The sequence below is a fragment of the Protopterus annectens genome, chromosome 15.part0, assembly GCF_019279795.1.
Source record: "Protopterus annectens isolate FY-2018-M chromosome 15.part0, PAN1.0, whole genome shotgun sequence".
Classification (NCBI taxonomy): Eukaryota; Metazoa; Chordata; order Ceratodontiformes; family Protopteridae; genus Protopterus; species Protopterus annectens.
Window position 1 is genome coordinate 494,626,958 of NC_056749.1, and position 21,874 is coordinate 494,648,831.

General features: G+C 41.7%; 1 protein-coding gene across 1 annotated transcript in view; it reads left to right on the plus strand.

Moving 5' to 3' along the window:
• Window positions 1-21,874, plus strand: part of LOC122789851 (THO complex subunit 2-like) — a 2,067,217-nt gene that overhangs the window by 130,558 nt on the left and 1,914,785 nt on the right. Inside the window, exon 3 of the mRNA XM_044057285.1 lies at window positions 19,469-19,560. Coding sequence (XP_043913220.1) covers window positions 19,469-19,560 — 92 coding nt within the window. The remainder of the gene's footprint in view (window positions 1-19,468; window positions 19,561-21,874) is intronic.

Below are 21,874 nucleotides of genomic sequence, written 5' to 3' on the forward strand. Positions count from 1 at the left end.
GGCAACAAGAAAGTAATATGGAACAAAGGATTGTTAAGTTATGATGGAAAACTGTAAAAAGGGGAAGAATTTGTACGATATGGGTAGACTATGAAAAAGCATTTGACAGTATTCCACATTCATGCATAAATGCACACTTAGAAATGCGTAAGATACACCCTACATTGTTTACATTACAGCTACCATGAAACGGTGGCAAACCACTTTACAGTTAAGCAGTGATAAAGGACAAATGTATTATTCCAAGGGTAAAAATTCAAAGGTGGATATTACGGGGTGACTCTGGCACTGCTGTTCTTTGGACTTGTCCTTAACCCATTAAGTTGTCTACTTAACATATTGGGTCATGGTTATAGTTTGTTTTACAGACAACAAAATGTCAAGATTTGTCTTTTTGTGGATTTAAAACTGTATAGCTCATCAGATGAGCTGAAAGAACTGGAAGTGGTTTAAACTTTCTCGGATAAAATGTCATTTGATCTTGATACATGTGCAAAAATGACATTTAAAGCAGGAAAGCTACAACCCTAAGAAAACATCATTTTGGGACAGGAATGTGATGTAAAGGAACTTGAGCAGGAGGGATTGTGTAAATATTTGAAAATTGATAAATGATCAACAAACTGTGAACAAAACTCTAAGGAATATTTTAGAAGATGAAAATTAATACTAAAAACAGCCCTGACATCTAGGAATGATGTCCAAGCTGTTAACCAATTTACTCTTCCTGTTCTAACTTAGTTTTGGTTTGACTGGCCTCAAAAGGTATTTGATCAGTCAGGAAAACAAGAAAAATGCTCCATGTTTATCAAATGACACACAAGAAATCAGTGTATACGAAGAATATATAGTTCTCGGTCTGAAGGAGGTACGAGTCTGTTTGAAATTGATTGTGTATAGATCTGCAATTGTACGACTGCATACTTATCTGCTGACTTCAAATGATCCAAAGATGGTGAAAGTTGTGAAACCTGAAGTGAGCAAATTTAAGAGGACTTCCCTGCTTTAGTTTAATGGAAGTCTTATCGGCGTCAAGTAGGAATGGAAATTAAACCAAAAGTGGACTAATAAGGGAGCAACTGAATGTGTCAAAAAGAGTGTAAAAAAGATTAGATGAGAACGCAAGAAACGGTGAAAGGTTTAGATATAGTTGTACAGAAAATTACTGAAGCAGCATCATGTCAATCGGGATCTGACACAGGAATGGTTAGAGAGGTAAATTTAAACCAAAAGGTTAACGATTAATATTCGCCGCCCATTTCCTTGTTTATTTACTAAGTCCATTGAACATGGAGAAACAAAAAAATTCAGGTTCTATAAAACATAACTGGAAACTTCGCACATCTTGTTGGGTGTGATACATTTAATGGCAGAGGGCCTGTATACCAAAAGGTATAATGGTGTAACAAGACTGTTGCTCTGTAGATTGTGCCAACATTAGTGTTGAAGTAGGTAAGAAGCATTGGAAATATGGGCCCCAAAGCATTATAGAGAATGATGTTTGTGTCTCGTAGGATTACCAGTAACCAATACTTGAAAAAAAGAAATGAGAAAAACGGGTATAGTAGTCCATGAAAAGAAGACTGAAGTAGAATTGATGCTTGAAATTGCTACACACCGTGATTATAGTGTTTTACATGCGAGAGAGAGTCGTAAAATACTAGGCTTTGCAAGCAGAAATAAAGGCAATGTTGGAAGAAGGATATCCAGACAGTTACAGTAGTAACAACAATGGGTTTCCAAAAAAAAAAAAAAAAAAAATACAGTCTTAAGTATGTTACGGATGCATGTAACTCTATGAATTGCAGAAAGAGTCAGTTCTGGGTACATAGTGAGTGCTTCAAAGAGCACTTTCAGGTAACTTGAAGATCTGAACCAGTACTAATTTCATGAACTTAGGAATGGAGTCCATTCCTGTCATAGTATTAGAAATCCAAATTATTTGGAGAAATTGAACAGGTTAGTAGCTCTAAAAATTAGCCAGCATTTCTTCACATTCCTTAATGACTTCCCTGAACTATGTTTTTTATTTTTATGTAGTAATCTCACTTCTGTTGCCTAATCCTTCCAGCCAAAATCTTGTATGACCTGGGGTTTGCAGATAAGAAAGTTACCAAGTTTTTTTTTCCTAATGTCAGTTGACATGAACCTTTGTGTTCTGTTTTGTGCCTGATGTCTACCTCCAAACGTTTATGCTTGTACCCTGCAAGTTCTCAATAACTTGCAAACTTGCCCTAATGTTGTTTTGACCCAGCTTCCATTTTCTGTTTCTCTTATTTGCCTCTTATAATTGGCTTATTTTCAATTTTTCCCACTCTACACTTAAATTCCCACCCGTCACACCTAGTCTGCTTCTCAAGTCATTCAGGATTTAGGTCTCTAAAATCCTTTGTCAAGTAGTTTATACACGTATGTGTGTGTGTGTGTGTGTGTGTGTGTGTGTGTGTGTGTGTGTGTATATATATATATATATATATATATATATATATATATATATATATATATATATATATATATATATATATATACACACACACACACACACACACACACATAGACTTGTGTATATGTGCATGCACACACACACGTGTGTGTGTGTGTGTGTATGTATATATATATATATGTATATATGTATGTATATATATGTATGTATATATATATATATATATGTATATATGTATATATATATATATATATATATATGTATATATATATATGTATATATATATATATATATATGTATATATATATATATATATATATATATATATATATATATATATATATATATATATATATAATGTGTAAAATTTGTGTGTGTAAGCGTATATGTAGATATATATATTCTGTCAAATCTACAATGAATATCTCCTTTGGGGATGTCCTATTAAGTATGTACTTTGTCAAATTAGCAGCATGTCTTCCCCATTTCCATTAGTGGGAAGGTCACAGATCATGTCTAGTAGAGCCGTACCCATTATATGTTTTCCGAAACCTGCCTTGCAAAAGACAGAGAAGAGTGGAAAATGTTTTCTGGCTGTGTCATGGAGGAGGATCTGTTCACCTTTTTTGCCACATTTCCTTTCCTTCTGAAGTATTTGTGTTTTTAGTTTGTTATTCTTAGGTTGTGTGAAACTAGGTAGCTATGTACAATTCCTTGTTGGGCAGGATTTTTTATCTTCAGTTTGTCTTAATGCTTGCAAGATCTTTTTCAATCTGTCTTTTAAAATAGGGACCACTTAAGGAATATGTGTGTTTGTGGGACTTGTGATATGTTCAAGAAAAGTGCTGTACTCCTTTATTAATTTGCAAGATCTTGTGGTGGCTGCTTCATCTGCCAAGAGGAATTCTGACCTGCAAGCTGCTCAGACCTACCTACTTGACATTCAGTTAGGAGACCTCTTCCTTTTATGCCTTGTGTGGCCACTGAATGTATCCTCAATCAGGAGGTCAATTTGCTAGCCTCTCAAATCCCTGCGTGCTTTGTTCCTCCTTGTCTGCTGACCATCAAATATGAACCATACGGATTGCAGCTTGTTGATTATCATTGGGTGGGGGAGAATTTTTCTGGAGGGGGTTGCAATCCAGGTAGCTGTAGGGGTGGTGTGCCCCTCAGTGACGTCCCAGCAAAGAAGGTGTTAAGTTGTAATTCTTCCCATCGGGGAGGACCCAAGTCTTCATTTTGTGGACATTTACACTTTCCCAAGTAAATGCACATTCTCATGCACACAAGCTTAAGGCTACTGTACAATTGCAGATGGGAATACCAGACATGTAGCCCAGCATCAGTTTCTGCTTTGCTGCCTGTATGCCATGGTCAGGGCTTAGTTGCAACCTGAACTGCCTATCATCACCCAATCAGTTTCAGCAAGCATTCTAGCAGCTTATCAAACTCTCTTCTCCTGAGTCACAGTCAAGGCTTCACCCCTTTTGTGCTATTGGAGTTGGCTCATTTGATATTCCTTTAGCTTACTCATTCAAAGCAATGAAAGTACCTTCTCTCCTTTATGTATGTACACAAGTCATTCACTGTGTGGGTAGAGTGCATGCTCTGGGGTGAATGATTAAATTTTACTGCTTTTTATGAAAAGCCAAGAAGGTCAAGTTTCAAAGCATGTCTGTTACTGCTGTCTTTCAGTTTGCCTTTGACATTTTTTGATTAACCCAGCACCTGACCTCATGGTATAGCTTCTGGAGTGGCATGCAGTTGGCCCACTTGTTTCTGGAGGAGGGCAGAAGTCAGGCTTTCCCAGGCATAGATGAGAACCAAGCTGCCCATTCGTTAGTCCTCTGAGAGTTGCATGGTATAGGGTGTATGTCATCTTGCTCATAGTGGGGTAACCTACTTTTCCCTTGTGATCACCCCCTGTCTCGTAGTCTTCTCCTTTGGGTTCTGCTATTGCTGTTTGCTGTCTGCCAAGGGGAAGCATATTTCCACATGCTGAGTTACCTTTGGCTTCTACTGCGATTGCACTTTGATAGCATGACCTCAGTAGATGGACTTCATTAGGGTGTGACACCTAGTACTTACACTAGGTGTCACCCTTTGACAAGCCAGAGCTGGTTCACTCTCTCCATGGTGGGTGAGTTGGTGGCTGCAGTGTCCCATTCTTTTCAGCCAGCTCCTACAGATGCCAGAGATATTTGAATATGAGTTGGAGTTGGTTGCATCATTGTCATAGATACCGCTTTATCTTTCTGTTGCACAGAGCTGGTCAAGTGTGTCCAGTCTTTGTATTTGACTGTTCGGGTACATTCTGCTTTGACTGTCAATACATCTGCAGCTATTTTTTACAGTGATATTTTAGGTGAGATAGGGACTGCTGCTTCTTTGTCATCCTTGACTAATATTTGCATAGCACAACATGCTAGGTGTTTTTACTGTGCACAGTTTTTTTCATTGGCTGTTACAGTAGTTGAGGGTTAATGAAAGGATCCAATGTCTTTCTTGTCTGTCTCAACCACTGACTGCTGGATTTAATCTAATCTGAAACCAAGACTGTCAGTCTTATTTTCTGAAGCTTTATTTTTTCTCCCATAATGGCCTGCACACCCAGTGCTCCTCAGATCTTAATTGCTGTTTCTTTTGGGTGCATCTTGTGAAACTCCACAGCTACGTGATTTTTTTTTTTTGTTTGTTTTTTTCCTCCTCTCCTGTTGGCTTTAGTGTTTACCAGTTGTTGCAAGCTTGGGGATTTCAATTTCCTAGTTAGTGAGTCAGTGTATGACTCGAACTGGAATCTGTGTGAAAGTCCACTACTTTCTGTTTTGTGAGCTTAGCTTGTGTTTTCTGCTTTTATCTTTCTAACAAAAAGTCTGATCTGATGTCAGTTTTCATTTATTCCTCAACAGTTTGGTCCGTATTTGACACTGCCATTATTTTATCTCATTGCCACCAAAAAACACTCTTAACTCTGCCCTTACCCATAATGCACCAACCCCTACCGTACTTCTGATCTCATTTGCCGCTTTTGCGTTTGGCCGTGATTGCCTTGAGCTTTTGGGCAGCTTTAATGTGGAGATGATTTTTTATGTACTTTTATTCATTCGTTCTATAAGAGTGTAGTTTTTCTTTTATCCCGTGTACACTGTTCTAGTGTGAGCTTTTTACCAAAGTTGGTGTATTCTTCTTTCTCTTTTTCACCTCTTATACTTTTTTAGTTTAACTCTTCTTACCATTGCTGGTAATCCCTTATTTCCAAAAAAAAAAAAAAAAATTCTTCTATGTTAAAATGGCTGAAAAAGGTCCTTTCTGGGTTGAAGTGCCAAAAATGTGGGCAAAAGTTGTCTCCGTTTCATGCACACAACTTCTTTGTGTATATTGTTTGGGAGTTTGACTGTTTGATTTGTAAGGCCTTCAATTTGCGAGCTATAATTGACGGGAAAAATAAATCTCAAAAGAATTGCTACTCGCATCCTTTTACAGAGGCTATTGCTGTGGATTAATCCCCAAGTCCAAGAAGCATTCCTCTAAGCCTTCAGCCGTCAGGATCCTAGACTCCCTTGTCCGATCCTACTGCGAAACCACCAAGGAAGAAACGCAAGTTGGATCTGAAGGCTCCTCTTTCTCAGCTGCCATCAGAACTGACAAAGGTCTCCTCATATCTTAGTTCTTCATATCCGAAGCCTTTACCCAGAAGCAGATACTCATCTGTATACCAGATACCCTCCAGAGTACTGTCACCATGTTTCAAATCCTGTCAGCACTCTAGGTCACCATCACTAGCTTTCTGGCGTTCTTCGAGAAGTCTTACTGAGATTGATGGGGACAGGATGATTAAGAAGTTTCTATCGGTGCAGATTCCGATAGGTGTTCTGGCTCCTACCCCTTTGGGTCAGGAAGCCCTAGTTTGCACTACTCCACCAGTATAGGCTCCTACTCTGATCTGACCCATTATTTGAAGCCCTTGGATCTGAGCCTCCCAGGACCATCTGGGTCAGATCCAAAGATGTCAGTATCTTAGGCTCTGAGACTGCACTAGCTGACTGTTTCGTAGCTGTACGACTCTTGGAGTCTGTGTCCCTGTCGAATTTGAGTTGTTAGTCAACTCCAAAATTTTTGGAGTCTTCTCTTCTCCTTGGGGCCTTAGCACTGGACAGCTAGTCTCTGACCTCCTCCTCAGTTAGACTGCCTTCGGTGGGGTGGGGGGCTGATAAAGCAGAAATGTGGCTTCTCTGCTTCGTTGGCTTCTGAGGTGGTAGAGAGGATTTTTTCTGTTTCTACAGGACAGTTGATTCCTACCCCTCAGATCTTCCCTGCGATTCCTGTGTCTCTCTCTTCCTTGAGCTCCATCATTCCATGCCACACGGGCAACCAGCCCAGGGTCTCCAGGTTACCTAGCATTCTCTTTGACACTTCTCCAGAGCGCCACACTGACATAAGTCTCCAAGTGCAAGAGGAGACCTGACTCCCCTCAGGAGTCTGTCACAGAAGATTCTGATTTTGATGAAGGGGAGGGGGTCCACAAGATCACCACCTGAATTCTTTTTTTGGGGATGCCCTTGAGATTCTTTAGCAAAAGGGTGGTTGGTCCACTGATAACCCTTCTCTAGTGGAATCTGTATTCTTGGAGGCCTTTGGGGCTGGCCCATCTACATCTTGGTTAACTCTGCCTGCCAGTTAATTATCATTGACCTAATGTCTAGGTGGGCATGGAAGCCTGACCTAGTTGAGCCAGTCCCCAAAACACACTATCTGATTTTTGGCACCACCTGTAGGAAGGAAGTTTTGGAGCAAGGGAATGCCCATAGATGGTGTGGTCATAGAGGTGGCTGCCAAGAAGGAACTTAGAGAAGGATGGACCGAGGAACTCTGTTCGCCAACAGGGAGTCTAGGGCATTGGACAGATTTGGGAAGTTTGTGTGTGCTTCAGCAACTTTCGCCCTTGGGTTGCTGAACTACCTGGCACATTTTACGAAACTATAAAGGGACTTTATAAAGGAAGTGTCAAAATCCCTTTCTGGGACCAATACTGCTGAGACTCCAACTTCTATGGTCTCACAGTTGGCAGCCCTACAGTCTGTTTTTAATTCCTCCATGAGCCTTATCCAACATGCAGCTGAAGGTACATCAAGGGTGGTGGGTTCAGGCTGGGTGTGCTTGTGCGATTTTGCAGAGCCCTTCAAGTCTTCATTCATCACTGCACCCTTCAACTGTAGTTCATTGTTTGGCCCTAAGGTAAAGGACACCCTCTGCATGTGTGAGCAAAATAGAAAGACCCTATGTGCAGTCAGAGTAACTTTTTTTTGAAACCTCAAAGGACCTTTTCCAGGAACCAATGAGGATGAAAAATGTGGTTCAAGAAGTCTGTGTCCTTTCCAAGATTCACATGGAAATGGTTCCCCCAGAGGCAGGGAGGGGAACCGAAATGAAGATGTTGTTCAATCTGCAGAGGAAGCCCACGGAACCAGTGGTCTACAGATTCTTTGAAGGACCCTACCAGCACTCCTGAAATGAGGCCCAATTTGTCCCCTTCTGGAGGCAGTCTGAGGTTGTTTTGTTCCTGCACTAGAGAGGCCTGGCTAGACATGACAAAAGATACATGGATTCAGAATATTATTCTGGAGGTTATGTAATTCCCTTTTTCCTTGCACCTCCGTCTGTATGCAAATTTCCTTGTGTTCCACCCAGTCAGAGGAAAATAACAGCACTAGAAATACAAAACCTGCTAGAAGAGAGTCATCCATGATGTCCCACCAGGACAAAAGGTTCTTTTCAGTGCCAAAGAAAACGGGTGTGTAGACTAATTTTGGATCTCAGTAACTTGAACAAATCAGTTGGGCATACAAAGTTTTGGATGGTCGTGGGTTCAGTCCATTCTGCCCTTTTTGTGCAAGGATGATTGGATGTGCTCGATAGACCTTCAGGATGCATACCATCACTTAAAAGTGAACAGACAGTTCAGAAGGTATCTGTGCTTCCTCTGGGAGCCATTTTTTACCAGTTCAGAGCACTGCCCTTTGGCCTCATCACAGCTGTTGGGGTGTTCACCAAATGTTTGGCAGTGGTAGTGGCTCACTTCAGACTGCAGTGATTCAGAGTGTTTCTGTACCAGGACAATTGGCTCATTACTGCCCTGAGCATCTGCTAATAGGAGCCAGGAGATCAGGTACTGCAGACTTGCTCCCAATTGGGGATAACCATAAATTACAACAAATCTCAGAACCATATCAGACATTGGAATTCATAGGAGCAATTTTCAGCATGGTATCAGTGACCGCTTCTCTTTCTCTGTCAAGAGTACAGTCGGATTCCATGTCGGAAAAATAATTCAGTGCCACAGTCTCAGCTCGATTGATTCTACAAGCCTTTGGATCAATGTCGTCTGCTGTAGTCCTAGTTCCTCTAACAAAATTTTAAATGAGAATTCTTCAATGGATGTTAGCAACACAATGGTCTACTCTTTATCAGCACATTTCAGCCCAAATAAGAATCACTCAGGCATGCAAGAGATGCCTTTTGGTGGTGGATTTGATCAGATCTAGTTCTACAAGAATGTCCATTCATTCTCTGAATTCAAGGCCGTAGTGACCATGGATGCATCCCATATTTGGTGGGGTGCACTTCCTGGGGAAAACTATCCAAGGCACTTACCTCTGCGAAGAGGCCAATATGCATATCAGTGTCCTGGAAAAGAGCAGTGCTCTTAGTGTTGCAGACCTTCCAAGATTCTCTCCCTTTTGGGAACGTTGCAGTTCAGACAGACAGACAATGTCTGTGATTTGGTACATCAACAGACAGGGAGGACTCTGATAATTACCTCTTGTGTTGAGAAGCTCCGACTTTCACAGTGGATGATCTCATCTCCGATTTCTGATAGCAACGCACATTGAGAAAATCCAGAGTGATAAATAAATTGAGCTGGTCCATTTTCCTACCTCACAAGTGGTCTCTCAGCATGGAAGTGGCAGAAATGATTTTTCACTGATTGGGCACCCTTGCTGTGACCTATTTACATCTCCCCTAAACAAATACAGCAGCTTCTATGCCCTAATCCCCCCACAAGGTGAATCACTGAGGGATGCTCTACTACACAATTGGTCCCCAGTCTCCTTTATGCAACTCCTCCAACTCCATTGATACCCACATTTCTGTAGAAAGCTTTCTTGTTGAAGAGCAAAGTCATTCTTGTACTTTATTAGCCTTGACAAATTTGGTTCCCCTCTTTTTTGGCTATTCTAATTTACCCAACTTGGATTCTGGATCTGATTCTGGACCTTCTGTCTCACCAGACAGGCATAACTCATCTGGTTATTGCAAACCTAAAGCTTGACAGCCTGACTTCTCCACTTCCTTTAATAGCCAGACAACCCATGCTGTCTTCTCCTGTCCATGTACCTTTATCTTAAACTTACAGAAGTAAATGGAAAAGGTTTTGTCTTTTGGGCACTTCAGAAATTCATTGACCCTTTTTCAGCCCCAGTACAAAATGTTTTTGAGGTTTTGGCTACAATTTTCCATGAGCTAGCTCCTCAACCATTATAATTCAGTTAGCAGCCATCTCTAACATTCATATTGGATTTGAGAACTCCACTCTGGCTTCCTCTAAGCTTTGTAAGGCCTTCTTGAGAGGTACCTTTCTTTTGAAACCTTCTTATAAAGATCCAACCCCTCCATGTGACTTGAATGTGTTATTGCAGGCCTTGACTCTCTCCCCATTTGAACCAGCTGCTAAATGTGATTTTGAGATGTTCTTCATTCCACATTGCTGCAGTCCTAACTGTTGGGTAGTCCGCTGTCCAGTCGGCCCGAATACCAAAGTATATGGCTGACGTCGGTCACGGCGCATTAGACTGACGTCAGTACGTCAGGGTACTAATGCGCATGACCGACGCCATATCCTCAGTCTTTTTTGCCGCATGGTCCGATGCAGAAGCAATTTTGCGAGTGCAGGTTGGCGTTCTGAAAGTTTCTGAAGTCAGAGTTTCAGACCGAATCAAAGTTGGCTAAGTACCCCGTTGGGGAATATTTTGGTTTTTCTTGCCTCAGTATTTAACCGGATGTCAGAAAAAGTGAATAACTGTATTTCTTGTGGGAAACAGATACCTCATAGGGATTACCATACTTTGTGTATACCTTGTTTAGGGCCTGAGCACGACGTTGTTGGATGCCGCTCTTGTGCTAGATTTAACAAACGCACTATTAAGAGAAGGTTAGACTGTGCCAGGTTAGTGTTTGGGAAGCGTTGTAATTATAAAATGCCGCCGGATGTTCCGCCCGCTTCGGCAAAAGCGCAAGGATAAAGCAGCTAAGCCTAGAGTGGAAGAACCGACAGTCCCTGACGGTTCTTTAGAAGGCTCTGTGGAGCCGGAGGTTCTGCCAGGTGTTTCTTTGGAGTCTCAGGGAGAGACTTTATTGTTACAGGATGTTTCCTCTCAGGAAGTAGGCCAGGCTGAGGGGACTTCTCAGGTGGCTGTTCTTCCCTCTCTTCCTAAGGTGGTTAGAGCCTCCCCCTCTGTTTCCAAGGCTTCTTTGAGAGGCAGGCCTAGTGTAGCTTCAGTGGGGGTTTCTCCTAGTGCTTCAGGGTCTTTGCCTAAGAAACATATGCTTAAAATGGCAGAGGATTTGATTACTATGATTAGAGGTTCTATGCCCCCTCCTGATAAGAGGCCTAGGGTGGAACCTGAGTTTGAGAGTTTTGAGCACTGTTCGAGGCTTCTGAGTCTTGGCTGAAGACTTGCAGGAGTATCCTCCTTATTCTGATTCTGATGTGGATGATTCTACTCCTTCAGCTTCTCCTCCTGAGGATTTTTCATTTTCAGAGACTCTGCATTCCATGAGGGAGCATTTTAAATGGGAAGGTCAAGATTTCTCTGATTCCAGGAAGAGGCTTAGGGAATTCTTGTTTTTACCCCAGCATAGGCCTTTAGCTATACCTCCGGTTCTGAATGTGGTGGAAGATGTTTTTGCAGAGGCTTCCCTGAATCCTGATTCTTTGCCTCCTGCACCAGTTAAACCGGATAGGTACTATAGGGTGCCTGAAGCTCATAAGTATCTTTTCAAGAGTCCTAGGGCAGACCCGGAAACTGTCTCTCAGGGGCCTAAAGGTGTGAAGGCTTCTGTGGTTAAAAATCCTGTTCCTCCTGATAAAGAGTCAAGGGCTTTGGATAGATGGGGAAAGAAAGTGTATACTTCTTCCACTTTAGGCATGAGGGCATTGAATTGTCAGTTTCACATGTTAAAATATCAGAATTACCTTCTTTCACAATTGAAATCTAAGGTGGATGCTCTGGCAGAAGGTATTGTGTGTAAAGAGTTGCAGGATTTAGTTCATGTGTCTGAACAGGTGGGTAAACATTCCTTGCAGTGTGGTTTTGATGCTGTGCAGGCCTCCTCGAGGGTGGCTGCCACTGGTTCTGTTCTTCGTAGGCATGCCTGGTTGAGAGATCAGAACTTAGCTGAGCATGTTAAGACAAGGATTTTGGATGCTCCTTTACAGTCTGATGTGTTGTTTGGTTCGCCTGTTGAAGCAGTTTTAAAGAAAATGGAGGACAAGGCTAAGTCTATGCAAACTGTTAAAGATTTTTTGCAGGTGCAGCCTCGCAAGTTTAGTAGAAATTGGCCTACTAAGGGGTGGACTTATCCTGCTTATGATTCCCAGTCTAGGGTAGGTCTAGACGTGGTAGGGGCAGAGCTCAAGGTTCTTTTAGGCCTAGGACAGGGAGTTCACCTGCTCAGACTTCTGGTGAGGGCAGGGGTCAGTCCTTTCGTAAGCAGACTCAATGACCTGCCTTTTCAGCTGCCAGTACATTCTCGCCTGGCAGCACCTCTGGGAGGAAGGCTGTCTCTTTTCAAAGAAAATTGGGATTTAATTACCCAAGACAGATGGGTTCTGGATATCATTCACCACGGTTACAGGTTTTATTTCCATACCTTGCCTCCTTTCAAAGGCATGCCAGACATTCCTCCTCTGCAAAGAACAGAGGCTCACAAGCAAATTTCTCTGTTGCTCCAAATAGGAGCCATTCAGTCAGTTCCTGTGTCAGAAAGGGGCCTAGGATTTTATTCTCGCCTGTTCCTAGTACCAAAGAAGGGGAACACGTGGAGACCAATTCTGGATTTATCTATCCTCAACACTTATCTGGACATTCCCAAGTTCAAAATGTTGACGTTACAACAGCTTTTACCTCTGCTGGACAAAGATCACTGGATGGTAACTTTAGATCTCAAGGAAGCTTACCTTCATGTGCCTATAAGGCTAAGTTGCAGGAAGTATCTGTGTTTTCGAGCTGGAAATTCTCATTATCAGTTCTCTGCATTGCCCTTTGGCTTATCCACTGCGCCCAGAGTATTCACAAAGGTTCTGGCTCCAGTGATAGCTTACTTCAGGCTAAAAGGAATTCAAATCTATCCTTACTTGGACGACTGCCTGATTCTGGCTCAAGAAAAGGAAGACCTTCTACAGCATTTGGAATACGTTATAGCAGTGCTAAGATGCCTAGGGTATTCTGTGAACGAAATAAAGTCCAGTCTAGTACCCTCTCAAGACATGTGCTTTCTGGGTGTGAGACTGAATACAGCAGCCCAGATGGCCTTTTTAGCCCCGGACAAACAAAAGAATCTATCCAGTTACTTCCATCAACTATCTCTTCAGTCCGGGCTGACTGCAAGGACAGTCCTTCAAGCCTTAGGGTTCATGGCATCTTGTATTCTGGTGCTTCCCAATGCCAAACTGCATATGAGGAAGCTACAATGGTATCTAAATATTCTATGGACACAGCACTGCCAGGATTTGGACACTGTCATTCAAATAATACCTTGCATTCAAAAGGAATTTTTGTGGTGGGCTCAGGAATGTCACCTAAACAAGGGACTCTCTGTGACCCGGCCAGAGGCGAGTCAGATTCTAACGACGGATGCCTCAGACATTGCTTGGGGAGCTCATCTAGATGGAAAATGGATACAAGACAAGTGGCCTGCCAGACTACAGCATCTACATATCAACATGAAAGAGATGTTAGCAGTCCAGTTTGCATTAATGGCTTTCAAGGAGTTACTTCTTCCAGGGCAGGTGTTGATTCTAACAGACAACACAACTGTCATGTGGTACATCAACAAACAAGGGGGAACACATTCTTACCCATTGTGCAGGCAAGCAATGATTTTATGGGAGACTGCGCTCAGCTTGCAACTAATTCTTCAGGCAAGGTTTCTGCCGGGAGCACAGAACTCCTTAGCAGATGTGTTAAGCAGGCAAATCATGGATCCCCACGAGTGGAAACTGGATCTTCATGTATTTCAAAAATTGACAGTGTCATGGGGAACTCCAGACATAGATCTGTTCGCTTCTCCACTAAACCACCAGCTGCCACAGTTTTGCACGAAAGGATTTCATCACACAGCTTGGAAAGTGGATGCTCTTTCTTTCAGTTGCAAAAATCTTCATGTGTATGCTTTTCCACCTCTTCCTCTTCTCCCAAAGGTGCTTCTAAAGGTCAGACAAGACAAGCCAAGGATGATTTTAATAGCTCCAGATTGGCCTCGGCAGCACTGGTACCCATTACTGAGGAGTCTGGTAAGGAAGCCTCCATGGCCTTTACCCTTGATTCCACATCTGTTGTCTCAGAAGGACGGTCGTCTGCTCAATGTCAAGCTTCACTCTCTTCATCTAACAGCCTGGCATATTCTGTTTTGAAAGACTGCAGGTCTCACCTTCCTCAACAAGTTTTAAATGTGATTATGGAAGCCAGAAGACCTAGTACAAGGAAAGTGTACGCAGAAAATGGAAGAGATTTTTATTTTGGACTGCAGCAAAGAATTTGGAGATTTCGAGCCTAATTTGAGTGTGGCTCTTCAATATCTTACTGAGTTATTGGACAAAGGTTTGTCTTTCTCTTCCATTAAGATTCATGCTGCAGCAATTTCAGCTCACTATGATTGTGACCCACCATTATTTTCACATCCTTTGTTCAAGCAATTTCTTAGAGGGGCAAAGAATATAAGACCCCGAGAGCTCCTACTCCTGCTTGGGATCTCAATTTTGTGTTGGAGAAACTTATTCTACAACCTTTTGAGCCTGCGGCTACTGCTGAACTGAAATACTTGTCATGGAAGACTGCTTTTTTGTTGGCCATTACTTCTGCAAGAAGGGTTTCTGAGTTACAGGCCCTTATGGCGGTAGAGCCTTTTTTGATTTTTCATAAGGATAGGGTATCATTACGTACTAATCCTTCCTTTATGCCTAAGGTGGTTTCTAGTGTGGCTTTAAACCAAACTATTCATTTGCCTACTTTCTATGCAGATCCCCAAAATAAAGGGGAAAAGATTTTGCACACTTTAGATGTACACAGGCAATTGCGTTATTATTTAAGCAAGACTAAGGATTTTAGACAGTCTCAGCAGTTGTTTGTTTCTTTTGCTTTGAGTTCGGAGGGCAAGCCTGTGTCAAAACAAACTATTTCTAGGTGGATTGGGTTCTGCATTGCATTTTGTTATTCCCATCATGGCAAGGAGATTCCAGCTGGGATTAGGCCTCATTCCACTAGGGCTACTGCCACTTCAACAGCATTTCTAAGGGGTGGCAACTAAGGATATTTTGGAGGCAGCTACTTGGAGTTCAGTGCATACTTTCTCTAAGCATTACCACCTTCCTCTCTACTCTAAGTCTAGGGCTGGTTTTGCCACAGCTATTTTGCAAGGCATGTTATCAGCTCCTGCTTCCTTATAATTTGCCAGCCTCCCTTACCTCTGCTTTGGGATTCTACCCAATAGTTAGGACTGCAGCAATGTGGAATGAAGAACATAGTACAGTTTTGTACCTACCATAAATGTAGATGTTCGAGGATCCACATTGCTGCAGTCCAATTTACCCTCCCTCCTTCCCTCTGTGTTTAGGGGTGGTTGTGTAGGTGAGATTATATTCTGGTACCTTTGTATATATTGTATATATTTTTGGTGCAGGTATGTTTGGTGTGTTTTGGTTTTGGCCTTGTCTTTTTAGGGTCTTCTGACATCTGGGGCAAGAAAAGACTGAGGATATGGCGTCGGTCATGCGCATTAGTACCCTGACGTACTGACATCAGTCTAATGCGCCGTGACCGACGTCAGCCATATACTTTGGTATTCGGGCCGACTGGACAGCGGACTACCCAATAGTTAGGACTGCAGCAATGTGGATCCTCGAACATCTACATTTATGGTAGGTACAAAACTGTACTTTACTGAACTTGGAAGACCATCTTTCTTGGGCTATCATTTCTGCTAGAAGGGTTTCAGAAATTTAAACAGTCTTCTAAACGGGTCTATATTATGTAGTCGAAAGATAAAAAGAGCGAACACTCAAAAACACAAAGCCGAAACCACTAAATATCGAAGACACGGAGCAGCAATTTTTTATTTTTCCCTCCGGAGAAAAAAAATCATTGGGCCGTTTTTGGGTCTTAGCCATTTCCTCCACTGTGGTGCGATCTCAGAGTTGGTATATTTAAGTAGGGGGGTGTGGGGAACGAAGCCCCCCCACTTTATTTTGTGTTTGGATTTTTTTTTTTGCGGAGCAGTGACCCCCCCCGGGAAAAAAAATAGCTGTTCCGTGTCTTCGATATTTAGTTGTTTTGCCTTTCTCTGTTCGATAAGTGTTCACTCTTTATCTTTCAACTACGTAATATTGATGCTTCTAAACATCCCTACTTGATATTGTGTCTATATTAGAAAATCAAAGTTTCACAACTTCAAATATTCTAACATCAAACATGCAGAACAGCGAATTTTATCCTAGGGAAAAAATTTGCTGTTCCAAAACGCACACAGGCGCACATGCACACACCAGCAATCCGCACATGTACCCCTAAAATCTTAGATCTAACCCTACACTAAACTGTACATACACCACTATCTATCCACTTAACTTAACCCAAACCCTAACCCTGTCTGTCACTATCGTGCACTCACCTGCGCCCTAACCCTAACTCACCTACCCCGCCCTAACCCTCACGTCCACACAATCGCACACTTACCTGAAACCGACCAGTAACTTTCCACTACAGTGCTGAAAATAGCAAAGCGACAAACGGAGAACCAAATTCTTTCCCTAGGAAAAAATTTGGTTTCTGTAGCTTCCCTATCTTCAGCGTTCGCTGAATAAGGGCTCGATATTAGAACATTCAAAGTTGTGAAACTTCAATGTTCTAACATAGACCCTGATCTTTCATAGGGATAGAGTAACATTGAGCCAATCTTTCCTTCCTTCCTTCCTTCCTTCCTAAGGTGGTGTCCGAATCTAACATCAACCAATCCATTTGTCTGTCTGTTTTCTTTCCTAAATTTGCAAACAAAGGTGAGTATATGTTGCACTTATTGGGTGTGCACAGACAATTACATTTTTATTTGCATACAGGAAAATAAATTAAACTGATCAATTATTTGTCTCCTTTGCAAATTCTGAACTGGGTAAATCAGTTGACAAAGGTAACTTTAGCCAGGTGGCTAATGGATTGTATATCATTTGTGTACATTAAGTTGCATCTGACCTTAAAACCTTTAAGAGCCCATTCATCTAGGTCCATGTTTGCTACTTCAGTATTTCTGTCTAGGGCTTCCATGGACGACATGTGGGCGGTTGTAATCTGAGCCAGTTCTCATACCTTTATCATTCATTACAAACTTGTTCTGGTCTTGAGGGGAAGAGCAGCCTTTGGCTCAGCTGTACTTAGGAATATCCTTAGTTCACCTGGGATTTTAAGTAGCTGGGGACTCTGTCCCAGCTGTTGAGAAATGATTGAAAATTGACAACATCCGATAAAGAAGTTATGTACTCACCATAAAGGTCCATCTTTATTGTCTATTTTCATTATTCTTCAACTTCCCACCCACCAACCCCCAACTTTTTTCGCAGTTAATTTCTGGAAGAATGAGAGCTTAAGGACACCACTGTTCATGTTGAGCTCCAGATATGACTTTTCCTGTCACGAATATTATATTAGTACTCCTACTTTATCAACCAAAAAACAAGATCTGAGGCATGTTAGGTGTTGGTGCATTGTGGGTAAGGGAGGAGCTCGAGAGTTTTTTTGTGGCCATGAGCTTAAAATTACAGCAGAGTCAGATCAAAACCCAACTGCTGAAGAATGAAAATGGACAACACAGAATGTTATGGTAAGTACATGACTTCATTTTTGTGCTTGTAGCTAGTTTGTTCAAGAGATTGCAATATTTTTGCTTAGTGATGGTCACGGTTGTTTGTTGTAGTTAATGGTTACTGCATTTTCAATGGACGAGGAGGGCTTCAAAAAATGGTTGGGGTGTGGGCACAGGATGCCCTCCAAGACTCCCTGAGAGTTGTGTATTGTTTAGGGGTGACCCACCTTGATATTGATTGCCAGGCCAGTGTGGCCTTTAGAGTCTGGATTCTGGCTGATGAGAGAGCCACAGTTGTTTTTAGGGGGATGCCACCCATTTCCCCAGCCCCTACTTAGACTGCTGGGTTTTTCACCCTCTAAGGAACAGTTGGAAAAGAAAAAGGAGGGTAGGGACTCTGACAAGGACAGGAAAGGGAATGAGAAAGGAAGAAAATCTGAGGGAGAGGGGCAGCAAGACAAAAGGAAAAGTAGGTCTGCAAATATTCTGCTGACTCTCCCTTGGAAGGTTTGCTGGATTCGAAGGCATCAAGGCCCTTGTCTCCTGTGGCTTTGACTCCCAGTATTAGTAGTCCACTGGCATTGATCTCCTCCCAGTCCAACTGTGCCCTTGGGTCTGACCAATTCTCCAGCACAGAACATTCCTAGCCCATGGCATTGTCTCCAGTGTTGGGTCAACTCCACTCATTCCCATTACTCTGAATCTAGAGTTTTCCCCAGAGTCAAGCCCTCCTCTGGTCTAGGCTTCCCCCTTCTTGATTTAATACATTTCATAGTTTGTGCCTCAACTTGGTAAGCTGACATGCATAGCTTGTCATCCAAGAGCATTAATATGTCTGATCTGGACCACGTTGGCTGTAGGGGGAAGACCCTCAACCCTCTGTACTGAGATAAGGGGAATGATACCCAAGTTAGTCTGTACCTTTAGAGATGTTCACATAAACTGGTCCAGATTAGACTCCTTAAACAATTCTCTTATGCTGTACTGACGAGGTCACACAAGTCTGAAACATGGCATGTTAAACATCAGTGGGGTTTTGCTTTATTGGCCTGAATGCTTGCATAGTAACAAGTTAAAAGTTGGGGACATTCTGAAGCCATTAAGCTGAATCATTGGCATGTTTTTAAGGAGTCATTTGCAGGGATCCCATGGGCCTCTACTGCAGGAGGTTTTATTTATTACTAAGTGAAAAGACTGGCTTGCCTGAGTCTGTCTTGAAATTTTTACTGAATGACTTGTGTAACTTTCTTACCCACATGCGCATGTAGACTCATATGGGTGCGGTAATAATGGGCGGGAGGTATTTCTCACCCAGGAGGATTTGCTTGGGACTGTGTCCTTCACGTATTGAGGATGGACCTTCATCAGATGCCAAATATATGCACTTAATCCCCAAAACACTTACTACTAGAGATTTATTGATATTGGAGAGCGTCAGACAAACATTTAAAAAAAATGAGGGATCCTGTTTAAGGTGACATTATTTTCATGAATAACCCAGTGTCATTGTCTTTAGGCTTGTTTTCCTTCTGTTTCTATACTTCATTTTCTGTAATTTTGGTAGGATTGTCTAATTCACTTTGAGGTTTGTTAAGTGTGTATTAGGTGTCACTGCACTTGTCAGCCTTCAGTCAAAGCAACACTAGATTAGTACAGTGATGAATGATAATGGAACAGTTTGGAAAAATTATGCCATTTTGTTTTTTCCTCTGCATGGTTTGCCATTGGGTGATGGTCAGAAGATGCTGTTTGGGTTGTAGCTGTACTGCTGTTGTGTTAATGCTGGATCATGTATTTTTCTCCTTTTTTTGACTAGTGATTTCACACAGTTCATTGAGTATCTAAGACTTTGTTCTTTGTAATAGAATAGTTTTAATAGTTGTATTTTCTTAACAGCAGTTCAGCAGGTAGTGTACGAAGTGGCTTATCACGTCATCAGAGGTAATCTAAAACAGGAGCAAGCCGCTAGTGTTCTCGGTGACATAATGGTGAGTGTAATGTTTTTTATATTTAAGTTCTTGGTTTCTCCTATTTCACGGTTGTGTTACTTGCATCATACTTTTTCCATTTAACTGTTATTTAATACTTTAGCTGCTTTTTTACATCATAATTATTTGCATGCATTCTTTAAAGAAGGTGTAGTTTGAAGGGACAAGAAGGCTATAGTGCAAGACGTGTGTTTTGCATTTCTCTGCTTACTTTCAGCCCCATCCTCCCATAAACTTGTCAGCTGTTTAATTTCCCTGTCTGACGAGCTGATATTGCTATTGGCAGATGGCTGAAAGAGAGGGTCATTATCCAGGCAGGGCCAGGCAATTTTTATTACTCAGTCACCTCACTTAGTGGCTTGTTAAGCACACTGCAGAAGTGCTGCTTGCAGTACTGGCTCAGTGACAGTTTTTCTGCTCTTGTATCATAATCAGGCTATGGCACTATGCACTGCTTTGCAGAACAGACAACATATCTAGGACCATGCAGTGTATGTTTTTGTCCTTGTTCTCCAGGTGTCTGTACTGCAGTGGATTCTTCCCTCCCCCATCTCTCCCAAAGTTATGATGTATGCGCTAATTTTGACAGGTGATGCCTACCTGTTCTTGTAAACTGTTTCTTCATCTGTGTCCTCAGCCCCATCCTGTCTGTGTAATAGTCAGGGCTTCATCTGCCTGGAAAAGTTGTCCTAATTTATTTTGCATGAAATGTATTAAGTGTAGTTAAATGAATCTTTGCCTACTTTGTTGGTCTTCATGTGTTAGCCCTGCATTCCCCTATGGCTGACAACACTGTTATTTGGCCTGAACTTAGTAAATTGGATGCTTAATGGCTTTGAATAGACATTTTATTGATTTATGAAAATGTGCGTTAAAAGCTTTATAAAAGCAAAATGTATTTTTTTATAAATGATTGTAGCTAGTAATGAGTAATGGTGGTGATGCATATAACACTAATCTCTTTGATGCTGTTTCTACCAGACAGTTTCAGAAGAATATATGTTGACACAGCCTTGGTCCATTAAGTCAACATTGTTTTTCCCTTTTGTCAATGAACTGCCTGTTAAATGTCTGTGGTGATTTTACTAACAGAGGACCATTTCATCCCCCAGTTGTTTTCTCACTAGTGTGGTGGCCTACAGCTTGACAGTTTTTCATTCTCAATAGAATGTTGGATTTCATTTCACAGCCTTGGTGTCTTGGTAAATTCATTTATAGGAAACTTGTTTAATCTTTGGGTGAGCATTCTCTTTGTTGTTCTTTGGGCAAAAGCATCGGGTTGGTTTATGTAATTGCTTTAGCCATATTATGCTGCAGTGATCAATTGTAGAAAAAGCTGCAGAAAACTGAAAAACCAACAGTGATGGCACTGAAACAGAATTGTAACAGTGAGATTAGCATGGGACTTCTAGTAGTCTAGTTGCATCTTGCCTAAGAGAGCTTCCTCTTAGACTTCAATTGAAGTTAACAATGATATTTGCCTGTCCATCATACACACTGTTGGGCAGGAGCTTTAAAGACCGTAATGTCTGAGTACTGCACACCTGTTATGAGCTCAAACACTTTTTCTTCATTAGTGTACCAACCCAGAACTCCAGTTTTCTCAGAACCTAAATTAAGGGATTGACTAGCCTCTTGCTCCCAGCATAAAAAGGGATCAGAGGGGCTTCAGTGAAGCCTCCGTGAATTCTCAAACAGCAGTGCCAAAAAAAAAAAGCTTCTGGTAAATTATTTTCTGTGCCAGGAGCCAAAGAAAATCTGTTTGCATCAGTTCTGGTCAGAATGGTAGTGCAGGGTACCACAGTGAAGATCCCCATGAAACAGAAACTAAAAGAGTTCTTCTGAAGATGTGCTAATACCAAAGAAAGACCATGTATAGAGACTGATTTTGGACATGTCCAAAGCTAAACAAGTTCTTAAAGGTACCAAAATTCTAAATGTTAAAACCCGAAGGCATTTTTGTATTTGCTAAGCCCTCAAAGTCATCTTATTAAGTTGGACGACAAAGATACCTACCTGCATATTCCCATTTCAACAGTTAAAGGAGGCATTTTTTTTGGTGGGGTGGGGGAGATTTTTACTATTTTAGTTTACTTTCTTTGGTGTTAACTATTGCACCTGCAGTATTAACAAAAATACATGACTCAGCAGAAACTGATCCCACTGTAGAATCAAAGGCATGCATATCTGCCCTTAATTGACAAACACTATATACAAAAGATGCAGTAGCTTTAGCTTGTACCTTTCAATGCTTGAGCAACCTAGGACTCAAGTTGTAAAAAATCAGATGTCTTTAGTCTTTGGAACCGTTATA